This window comes from Euwallacea fornicatus, chromosome 9, assembly GCF_040115645.1.
Source record: "Euwallacea fornicatus isolate EFF26 chromosome 9, ASM4011564v1, whole genome shotgun sequence".
NCBI classification, from domain to species: Eukaryota; Metazoa; Arthropoda; class Insecta; order Coleoptera; family Curculionidae; genus Euwallacea; species Euwallacea fornicatus.
In genome coordinates this window covers 1,115,816-1,127,242 of record NC_089549.1, presented here as the reverse complement: position 1 = coordinate 1,127,242, position 11,427 = coordinate 1,115,816, and the positions used below count along the sequence as shown (strand labels likewise).

The following is an 11,427-nucleotide window of genomic DNA, read 5'->3' as shown; positions in this document are numbered from 1 at the left end:
TTGGGTTAATGAAGATGGGAGGTTTTTAAGGGTATTTAAACGGTGAAGCATCGCACCTCGCCAAGAATTGAACATCGCCGCTGATTAACGTAGAGAAAAAGTGCGCATCGCCGTTTATCGTAGTTTACCTGTCTAGTTTCTTCCGAACATAGAGGTAGTAAAAATGTTTTCATTGAGGCTCAGAAAATGATGGTGACACGCCAAATACCTTGATACGCTGGCTATTGTTAATTATGCTTTGTTTATATTAAACGTAATTTAATCCCTCAAGCGGTACCACATATTCTGTCCCTCTACCTTCAACGTACGTTGGGTCCTTCGATTGGACCGAACATATGGGGTACCGCTGATTACACGAAACGTGAACTGTTGCCGTATGAAGGAAGCGGGCGGTTGAGAAAACCAATCACGGAGCAAGTTTTTTGGACCACGCCGCTGTGAGGGGCGAGGTGCGATGCTCAATGAACCACATCAGTTGATTTACATCGCGGTGCGGCGAGGTCAACTTCGAGGCAAGATATTTTATTAAACTGCTGGCATATAACGAAGGTGCATCGATATTTTTTGGAGACAATTTTTTTAAACTTGTAGTACTCAGTGTTGACTTTGGCGTTAAAGTTTCTTGGGCAGAGATTACACCTTAATCTCTTCTTTTGCTGATTGGCTGAAGGAGGTTGCGTCCGTTCTTTCTCTAAAACACCTTCCCTTACTTCTTCGCCGTAAACAGATTGTAAGCAACGCTCCGTTGACTGATGGATTTTACTTAGAAGTCCGTTTCGAATGCCAGGATAATTTAGTAGTTTCTAGATCATAAATACGTCGATAGTCGTAAGCGTTTTTCTAATCTGGGTGCAGTTCATCCCAGAAGGAGAATGCATTCACCGCAGCGAAATCGATCACTCTCAAAGAGTGCAAAGATGACCGCCTTTTTATTTGAGGCAGAGTTGAATACTGCTTATTCAGAGGTTCGAACGCGAAATATGCAATGCGTCTTGGCTGCCACTTTGTGGAAGCGCCACATTTCGATCATTGGGATGGAACATACATTTTGATTCTCGAGCCGTTACATAATTCTGGTTCCTCGAGCCGCACCACATATTTGATTTCTCTATCCTCAAACTACATTTAATCCTTTCATTGAAACCGAGCGGAAACTAAGTCGACATTCAACTGAGGTCAGATGGCGAAGTTCCATGGAAACAGAAGCGAACATAGGAAAAAACAGAAATAGTGCACTCAACAACCGACATGACTAATCACTTATCGGAAGATTAAGTATACAAGTCGTTTCATTAAATATATTTTTTTAAATCTTGTAAGTGATTCATTTAGCACATTCATGCTCAATCATTTCCGAACGTGAAAAAACTCCCAAATATAACGGACAAATATTAACACAGTAACATAAATGACAAGTCTGACATGGTCAATGCAAAAATTTCTATACTGAACAAGAGAATTTGCCAGAAAATTTTCACCTTTACATCTTTCATCACTCTAAATTATCTTACCTTATTTTTCCTCACTTCATTATCCTAACATTCGATTCCTGTAGAGTGCTCGCGTCCCGGTTAAGTAATTAAAGAGGAAGTTTTTGAAGATTAATATGTGTGGCCATTAGTCAAAGTGAACAAATCCGTAGATCTCGTTTAAATACATTACACCGTTGCAACTTCCGCAAACTATATAAAGAGTGCGGTTTTCTTTATGAAAATGGAAAAAGGGAACTGATAAAAAATATAGAACAAAAAGTCAACCCAATTTCTATTAAAAATATTTTGTCAAGGGAAATCATCCCATAATATACAAATCGAGTAATAAAAGAAAAATTCTTTTATTTATGTAGACATTTATCCTGTATAATACATATATACAAAACGGATTAAATAACGTCGTAATTTTTTAACTATAACCCTATGCAAAAACGCAGTATAGGCAGTTTTGACGATACTTTCCGGCTGCCGCCGCTTCTTATCGATTCGAAGAGGAAAAAAGAATTAGTATCAAGCCGCTAAGCCCAAATAAATTAAATATGCCCGTATCAACAAATTACGAATTTCATCCGCTATAAATTTCCCTATAGAATAATTATATAAAGCAACAAAAGACAATGGTGCGGGCCACGATGCTATGGCTGCCAAATTCGTATAAAAAATAATAAAATCCCCTATTTTGATATCTTGCCAGAACTGACCACCCCTAATTTCTTAGATTTCCCCATTGTACTGAAAACTACATTGGCCGTTGTTATTACCAAAGAAAATAAATGAAGATTAATATTACTTTTGTTTATAATCGGATTGGCCTCGTTTCCACTGATAATAAACAGCGGAAACACAATGGAAAAGACACAGCCATTTATCACCCATGACTCAGAAAGTTGCGTGAGGATGGTTAAAGGCAAACCGAAACCGAGGAAATACGGCCAATTTTCTTCAATGAAGGACAATCTTTTGTGTAGCTCCCAACCCATGTTAAACCACTTATATTCAAATGAATATAGTGCATGTAATAACGACATTTGAATGATATAAATTAAGTATCCTAACGGGAAAATAGGAATGAAGCTAGTTAAAGTGGCCTGAGCTAAAAACAAAATTTGTACCATTATACTAAATATAGAATCAGCAAAATACATGCTGATACTCGGGAAAGATACAGGGCGCCCTCTGCTATATCTATAAGCAGAGTCAGCTATATCTTGAAACCAGAGCGTATTAATGATTTTACTTAACAAAATGAGAGGAAGAATCCATACTGTCCCATAGATCACCAATAAAAAATACTTAATCCAAATCCAAATATTTGTTACCGAGCCCGCTCCAAAGACTGTGTTGAATAGAACATCAATCCCCGGAAACAGAAGATATTCAAATAGCAGGACACTGAACAAAAAGAATCCTCCATTCAGCAAGGCGCACTGCAATACGTTGTGGAATACATTGGATTCATTCTGTTTCTTTTGCTGCTTTTGTAGCAAACGATTGTCGACTTCTGTATGCTTTTGCTTTATGGATGGGCTGTGTCTGTTGCGAGCACGTTCATTTATTTCCTTGTCCAAATAGAACAACACTAGCGTGCCCTTGAAACTGTCGTAGATTCCTCTCACTATTGCTAATGATATGCCTTTGATGTCCATGGTTTCATTTATTGTAATTTCAATGTGTTATGTGTTTGTAACAGACAAATTAAATGCTATAAATTTTGCTTCGTTTTTCTTCTATATAACTCATATTTTTTTTATGACAGTTTTCAAAACTTCTTTCTGGCAATATGCAAATATTTTTTCCTGAAACGAAAAAAATATGCAAAAAACGTGGACAGGAAAAAAATTTACAGATTTAATTCTTACATTTTCTACCAAGTTTTTCAGGAATATAAACATTTCTGCATTGCAGGATATTCAAATTGTAGTAAAAGGATTAAATCAAATAAGCAATGAGAAGGAGAATGGTTTGTGTCAATTTGTTTACACATTTCTTATATAATAAATTACATAAAATATCAATAGAGTGAGCATTTGCAAAATGGCATACAATAGATTTTGTCGAAAATTGAACTTTTCTTTTATCTAATTCAGAGATTACCAAACTCAGTTACTCAAATTACTTAAAACTATCTTATCTTGTATGTCCTAAGTTTTGAAGTATACCTGTTATAACTTTAAGTAAACAGGTTTTTATTCAATTAAATATGATCTTCAATAACCATGTTTTTATAAATTTATTGTTCCATATATATACTGAATAGGATAGGACTGATTCAAATATTGAAAAGTAGTGTTTTTATAGTGTGTTTCCACATTGATTAAGTAGGATTTTAAATTCATATGGCGTTTTTAAAAGTTCTTTGAAAATAATGTTGCATGTTTTTGACATATCAGATGTTGCTCGATATATATATATAGATACCTAGGTAATTAGTTTACTTCGTGTATGAAGTAATATTTTTTTATGAGCAGTATTCCATATGTGTAGAGATTGATATTAAATAAGATTTGCATGTGGAATTAGTATTTAATTTGTTCCTTACTTCTTTTAACTACATTTGTATTAATATAATATTAGATACTTACTACTCACCATTTTTTCACATTATCTATTGCACTGTAATGAAAATAAGGGAATTTACTTTATTATTTTTGTTTTTTTTATTTAATATTTTTAGGTTAACGTTAAACGTTAATCATTGTAGTTCATTTTTAATAGTTGTGAAAACGGAACGGGTATAAAATGTTTTTAGGTTAGAAATCCGCCTCATGCTGTATAGGAATGTCGATACGAATTCGATAAGTCACTATATCGATGTTTTAGAGTTCTAGAATTTCTTTTCCCAAATGCTCGCATTTACGATTTAAAAAATCATTATGGTCTGAAATTATATACCCCGTTGCTACATCCAATAATTAGGGACGTAAATTTGTTATGGGTGATATTGTATAGTTTGCATGACAAATCTTTTATGGGTATCCCCAAATTAATATCGGAAAGAGTCACACAAACTGTTTTCGTATTTTCTTGATGGTAAATTTTTTGAAACGTTTTTCCCGTCATAATTTCTTTTCTTTCGATTCATATCATATAAATCAATGGAGGAGCACACCGTCTCGATCTTTGCGTCCATTACTGCTGTTGTTCCTGTCAACAGCAGTTCTGTCATATTAAATGGTTTGTTTTGTTTTGGTTAATATAGTCAGGGTTTTTTATCTCTAATAATTTTTGAAAATTAGGTAAAGCTCAAATCATGATCAAACATAATTGTAATTCCTCTTTAAGTATAATATAATTGGTCCTATGCTTATGCCTTCTACTGTTTTGCGCCATAGGACTATTATCAGTTAATTGAGAATAAATAGTAAAAATCTGTGTTACATTTAGGTGTTTTGAAATGGAGTTAGGAGAGTGGCGCCAGAATATTTTGTCAGGATTACAAAATAGGAACAAGAAAGAAGCACTTTGCTTTCAGGAGATAATAGCCCAACGTAAGTATTCATTTTCTTTTGCTGTATGTTTTCTGGAATTAAATTTATCTAAGGACTTTGTTTCTAAGTTCCAAGGTAAGTACTTTTATATCTAAGATCTAAACATATAGGTTGACACAGGAATAACTAGAATTATAAAACAAGCAATTATCCTCGTTTGGAAAAAATTAGGATTTTGAAATTTTAAACTTGAAAATAATGCCACGCAATTCATAAATTGTACATATTGTTACTCCCAAGAATCATTAATCGAAGTAAAAATAAGTGAATTTTTCAAAAAAGGCGTTTAAAATTCAAAAATATTTACAATATAATAAATAAGAATAAAGTGTATGTTTATATAAAACTTTGAGTTTTTTTTTATATGTAGAGTTAATATAGTGTTATATATCTAGGAATATTTTCAGCATTTTTTGCAATGATATTTAATTCAAGTAATAAATAATCTACAAATGTGTCATTGTTTCATTAAAATATAATTTTGCTTCAATTATAATGGAAGCAACAAAAATACAATAATTACCAGAAAACTTTCAGTTTATTGCATGTAATTGTAAATTAATTGGAATTAAATTTATGTACTTAAAAGAAAACAGTATACCACATGTTCTAATTTGAAATAAGGAAATTGATCTGAAGAAAATTAAAACCTCTGTCAAAATTTTAAACTTCTAATATTTGTTGATCTGGAGTAATCATTCAGCTGGTAATTCCTGTGTTTCCCAGTATAGTAGTTGATCTCCTACTTAATTGGATTTCACACCTATGGTCAATTACTAATTGGGTTTTCTTACTAGGTTTAACTACATTTTGCTTTCAGAGAGAAACACTTTGCTTTCAGGATATATTACCCCTACCAAGAGTTCAATGTAAGTATTTATTTTGCTTTGCTGTATATTTTCAGGAACTTAATTTACCTAATTAGCAAGGTAAGTACTTTCATACTTAAGTGTACTGGATGATACAGGAAAATTAGCCAAGTGATAACACAAATTGTACATATGGAAGGTTAACTATTATATTCTGTCACTAGCAGATATCAGGACAATTTTTTTATTTTAAATTGAAGACTGTGTATTTTCTTATTCTTGATTTTTGCATAAAATTCTAATTAATTAACATTTAACATAATCTATATCCATCTTCTACTACTTTTCAAGTAGCAGTAATTTGTCCTATCATCAATGATAAAGTTGCTTCTCTTTTAGTAAATGATCATCAATTAGAAATTAAAAACAATAATAAATGTCATTTGATGCAGATTTGAACCCTTAAAGCATCACCCGAATAAAAATTTTTTGAATTTTATGAATGGTTTGATGTATTGTCACAGGAGACAGGATTTGATAGGAAACTTTTTAAAAAAATGGTTAGTTTTACTGAAAACTCTTTTAATGTTAAATATATTTTAATTTGAGTAAAGAGTGTGAATTAATGTTTCTTTGAAATGGCCTGCACTGTTAAGCATATTTTAAATTATTACCTAACTAGTCTCCAACCAATTTTGCCTAATAATATTTAAGATTTACTTACAGATAACAAAATATTTGAAAGTGCCAATTCTCTACGACATGAGAACATTCAGTTGTCGATCCAAAACGAGAAACTTCGAGCAGAAGGGAACAATGGAAAACCAACTAATCCTGCTGGTAAAAAAATATGGGGGGAAAATACGATTCTCATTATTTCTACTATTCTTATTTGTGTATATATTTAGAAACCAAGTTACAAGAAGAAGTTCAACACTTAAAACAAAAAGTTCTAGCCCAAGCTGAAGAGTTAACTGAACTTCATAGAAGAAAGGGTGAAAATGCACAACAAATAATAGATTTAAATGTCAAATTGCAGGAACGAGATAAACTAATAGTGGGAAAAGATGTTAAGTGAGTAAACGAATTATTTGACTTACGCACTTTGATTTTGATTCAAATGGTTAGTACTAACAAATAACATAGCTACATACTATTAAATTTAGTTTAGCCGAGTGCCAATCAAAAATTGTGAGTCTAAATGCCGAAATAGGAATGCTGACTCACGCAAACAAGGATCTTCGATATTTAAACGAGACTATACGGGACGAACATCAGGCTCTGCAGTTGGCTTTTACAGCATTAGAAGACAAGCTTCGCAAAGCGCAAGTAACTATTCGTTTTTTTCTTAAATATATATATTTCACATATACCCACCATAAATTTGTATATCAATATGTCTATAGGGTATAAAATCTATGAGACATGTATTTCAGGATGAAAATCAGCAGCTGGTTGAGCGACTGATAACCCATAAGGCAAACGATGCTGCTCGGATGAACGAGGAAAACGATAATTTTTTGAAGTAAGTGTAATAAATAAGGTCTATTCTATGAGTTTTAATGGTTATTGTCCTTAAAACCTTGATATGGAGAATCGTGATTTTTATGGTATTTTTTCTCATATGATACTTAGTTATTTCATATTTGGAATGAACACCATTTTTTGGCACTACAAACGTACAGGGATGTAAAGGTTTAAAAACGTTCCAATGGTAATACTGCTTTCATATATTAGAAATTCTTATCACATTTTTATTTCTGAAGTAAATAATGTTTTTGTTACAATAGTAGCAGTCCCGGCTTGCTTGCTCTGTAAATAGCAGTTTTTTATATCTTAGTTTGAGTTTGATTGCTTTCATTAACTTCTTCAAATTGGAAGAACTTTTTAATATTACTTAATTGATTCAGTGCACCAGTTTAAATATAGGGAATTATAAGGATAGGGATGGAAGTTTCTGATTTATTGCGTATCATTATTGTATGAGTACTTAGAGAGGCAAATATGAATATTTATCACAGTAGCCGTAGCTTCATGTTTCATTGCCGAATATAGCCTACTCTCTGTAGATCTTGTACTATTTCAAGTCAATTTCTAAAAGGATTTTTTGGGAGCTAAACCCCATTGTGTAATTATGAAACTTCGTACCTCAGCGGTTGCCTCTTTCCTGTTATTTTCTAAACCTGTATAGAATATAGGGCTTCATAACCTTTGTGTAATTAGAATTAAAAATTTGTAGTGTAGTTTTGATAAATGAAGGTATATCTTGCAGATCTTGAGTAAAATTAGTCTATTACAATTGAAGCAATTTAACAACTACAGGCATATTTGTATTTATTAATAAATTAATAATATCTTTAATGCTTGCTGTGGTGTGGTGTAATAATAATATTGTACTTTAGTTCAAGGTGTTGTACCATTTTGTGTTTGTTTGTAAGCTTTTTGTACATTTTGTTGTCTTGCAGTGAGGGTGCCAAGCATTTCACTACTGTTCTCAGCACTTTTGGTATTTTTAGGTAGGTACTAAAGTTAGAAGTAAAACACTGTACTAACAGTAATAATGATGAATACTTACTAACCAGAGAATAGTGCAGGATATTTTTAGTACATTTCATATGGTTTTAACTGGGGGTTATATTTCCTGGTGTCAATACTTTCCTGGCCTTCTATTAAATAAACAACATAACAAGTTTTTTGAGTTTCCTGAGGTACAGAATTTTTGGTCAATACTGTAAAGGGGTCCACTTTATGCAGCCGTAACAATTATAAAGGGTAATTATAAAGGTACGATGTATTTCTTAGACTTTTAAAAGCCTTAATTAGTCAGGTATCAATCAAAATTTACAGTATCGAAGTTTAGAGGACAATGATTTGTTCGTACATCATTGCAAGAAATGAACCACGTATACGTTTCGTTATTATTTGCAAAGCGGCACGTGATGCAGAATTGAATTTGTATTTTTTTTACCTATTTCTTAGCAATTTGAAGTTGGTTTATTTTCTTTGTGCTAATTTAATCATGCAAATTCATCAATTCTGGGTCATTAAACCTCTCGAACAATTATTATTTCAGGAAAAAATTCGCAAAGATGCAAAAGGACCTGGAAGAGGCCTGTCGCGATACTAAAGGTCTCAATTCAGATGATATTCAGGAAGGTTATGGACCTCTCGCTCAATCTACGTTACCGTCTGGTGTTTTTGCTTCGTTTGTAAGTATTATTAATGATAGAAACTTATATGCACAAGAGTACTGGGAGGGAAAATTGGACAATTTTAAACGGAAAGTGTTTATAATAAATGTTGTTAATAGTCATCAGACATCTTAGCGTCACCCATCGGAAGTTAATTGTAAAAGGTACTTAATATGGTAGACAAATAAGTCCCTCTCTTACGTTATTTCTCCCAGGTAAAAGTAATGAACGATGATCAAATTTGAAAAACCAGAAGTTAAAAATATTGCAACTGAGAAATTATGATTATGAGAAATAATAGGTAATCTTATTCTATTATTTCAGGACGCCCATGAAGGCGAAGTGAATGCTGTGAAGTGGAGTCCAGTGGATCGATTAGTAGCAACTGGTGGTGCAGATCGAAAAGTGAAGCTGTGGGACATTTCAAAAGGTCAGTCTAATATTGCATGACATCATTTTATTGGCTTGCCAGCATCGGACTATAATCGCCATTATGCCTCATCATCTTTTATTCGCTTTACCTATCACTATTAAAAAATATATACATTAACAAACATTTTTGGAAATATAATAGTATTCCGTTAGAAGAAATACCAATAGCGATTTAATTATTTTTAAACGGATTGCGGTTTATTTTCGTTTAAAAAATTTATAGGTATTTATTTTTATGAGAATTTCATACACCATCTGTTCTACGTTAAAAATAAGATAAGTCATTATTAAGTAACAATTGTAGTCACATCAATGAATAAATATACATAAATAAACCCTGGTGGAAATTCGCGATTAAATTTCTGTTAATATCTATGAGTCGAAAAATTTATAAATGTATGTCAAATACGTAGTATTTGGTTCTTGAAATTTGCCTCCGAATGTAACTCGTGAATCGAAAGTTCTAGTTAATTTTAGACCAATATGCGTTCATTGAATCCGGAGCAGAACAAAATCACTTATGTAGTATGCGCATTCCTGCCTTTTTTTAAATCCTAAGTTGTATTTATGCATATTGCCCTAAAATTGATTGATAATTTTCAATGCTTATTACATATGATAATTTTTGTTTTTGTCGTGGTTATGTTTATCGTTTTGTATTTGTTTTTATCGTTTGGAAACGTGTTATGCGAAGTTTAAATAAATTATTTAAAAAATTACTAAGTAGTCTGTTTTGTTTAGTAGTGTTGTATTTGTCCACTAGTAAGCATTTTTTCTGTCTTCATTTTCATTATTTTTTCTTATTTTTTATTCTGAAATGTGTCATGCATGCAAAATTCAATATTAGTAAATACCCATAAGTAGTGCTATGGGATTAAAAAATTATAAAAGTTTAAGCGCCCTCTATTATTTAAAATTCGAAGATATTCATCTTATGTTTTCTTTTCGTCTGTAAGTTGATTTTTTCATAGCATGTCATTTAGAAATAACAAACAGTCTGTGTTTTACAATCCTCTTTACTCTGTGTTTTGCTGATGTACAAGTTTATAAACCGGATACCAGGCATCGAAATAAATATTATGGTGTGATGAAAATAACTGGAAAACGGAAAAGAAGATATTAATGTTGACGTGGGAAAAGTCCTATACGGTTTGACACAGTATCTTGATAGTAGTATTTCCCGTGAAGACTACTATTTCTTCGATACCTAGCAAGAAGACTGTGAAACTATTATTGTCACATTTGATGGTGGAACTCTTTGAAATAACATCATAATAAAGCACGAAGTGGTTAAAGTGGATGCCGAGATGCATAGGTTTACATACGGGGGTCAACAATAGTGTTATTAACCCGGATCTGTCTAATCACCCCCACGGTTTGCTTAGTAAGGCAAGGGGGCAGGAATTGTCATATGTCAAGTTAATACATATTTGGTGCATGGCAAAAATATTTGAGTTAAAAAAATGCATGATTGGAAATATCATGTTAGTACAGATAGAGATTTTAAAAACAAACTGGCTGCGTATCACATGTGAAAGTCGGGTGAGAGTCTAAATTGAACATTATGCATATGGATACTTATCTATAGTGAATTTCTATGTTATTAGAAAATTCAAATATCAAATTTACCACCGCAGTCTTGGGTAAAACACAACCGATCGTTGATTCGGATTTGAAAATTTATTTCTAAGGAGCTACCTTACATCCAAAGACAGAACAACTCGAAAATCCCATGTCCCGTATCCCCTTAGCTCTTAAATACCGGCAGCTACCGAGCCCCACCAAAAACTGGACTGTGTTTGAAATATGCGATACTATTTACCCTTAAGCCAATGAAACCGTCTATAGTCGATGCTGACGTTAACTGTTGTGACAAATGCATATTGAAAAACATCGCAACGTTGGAACTACATGCATATTTTCGCTATATCGGCACCTTTAGAAGAGTATATTATGAATATGGGCATTTTTGTAAATGAAGTCCAGCTTTAAAATCATATAAAAATTGCAAATC

General features: G+C 32.5%; 2 protein-coding genes across 9 annotated transcripts in view; one reads left to right on the top strand and one right to left on the bottom strand.

Annotated features, from left to right (window-relative positions):
• Nucleotides 1-1,747: 1,747 nt before the first annotated feature.
• tank (EI24 domain-containing protein tank) lies at nucleotides 1,748-4,233 on the bottom strand. 2 transcript variants are annotated; one of them, XM_066285742.1, is made up of 2 exons: nucleotides 4,076-4,233; nucleotides 1,748-3,289 (listed from the first exon to the last, which is right to left on the bottom strand). In XM_066285742.1, the coding sequence occupies exon 2, from the start codon at nucleotides 3,137-3,139 to the stop codon at nucleotides 2,168-2,170; it is 972 nt and encodes a 323-aa protein (XP_066141839.1). In that variant the 5' UTR covers nucleotides 3,140-3,289; nucleotides 4,076-4,233; the 3' UTR covers nucleotides 1,748-2,167. The 2 variants fall into 2 exon arrangements, with proteins under 2 accessions (XP_066141839.1, XP_066141838.1); XM_066285741.1 differs by having other exon boundaries at nucleotides 4,083-4,232.
• A 410-nt stretch (nucleotides 4,234-4,643) lies between these two features.
• The window catches only part of Atg16 (Autophagy-related 16), a 167,835-nt gene continuing 161,051 nt past the window's right edge, over nucleotides 4,644-11,427 (top strand). The window contains exons 1-10 of one of the 7 annotated variants that reach the window (XM_066285731.1): nucleotides 4,644-4,667; nucleotides 4,878-4,981; nucleotides 5,779-5,850; nucleotides 6,517-6,630; nucleotides 6,699-6,864; nucleotides 6,957-7,119; nucleotides 7,227-7,315; nucleotides 8,256-8,306; nucleotides 8,864-8,999; nucleotides 9,306-9,411. In XM_066285731.1, coding sequence (XP_066141828.1) covers nucleotides 4,888-4,981; nucleotides 5,779-5,850; nucleotides 6,517-6,630; nucleotides 6,699-6,864; nucleotides 6,957-7,119; nucleotides 7,227-7,315; nucleotides 8,256-8,306; nucleotides 8,864-8,999; nucleotides 9,306-9,411 — 991 coding nt within the window. In that variant the 5' untranslated portion in view covers nucleotides 4,644-4,667; nucleotides 4,878-4,887. Of the gene's footprint in view, nucleotides 4,982-5,778; nucleotides 5,851-6,516; nucleotides 6,631-6,698; nucleotides 6,865-6,956; nucleotides 7,120-7,226; nucleotides 7,316-8,255; nucleotides 8,307-8,863; nucleotides 9,000-9,305; nucleotides 9,412-11,427 lie in introns of all 7 variants that reach the window. The other 6 variants (XM_066285730.1, XM_066285734.1, XM_066285732.1 and 3 more) reach the window with 6 other exon arrangements.

Bases quoted from the DNA above. Each gene is read 5' to 3' on its own strand.
- tank (XM_066285742.1), bottom strand. From the start codon at position 3,139: ATGGACATCAAAGGCATATCATTAGCAATAGTGAGAGGAATCTACGAC.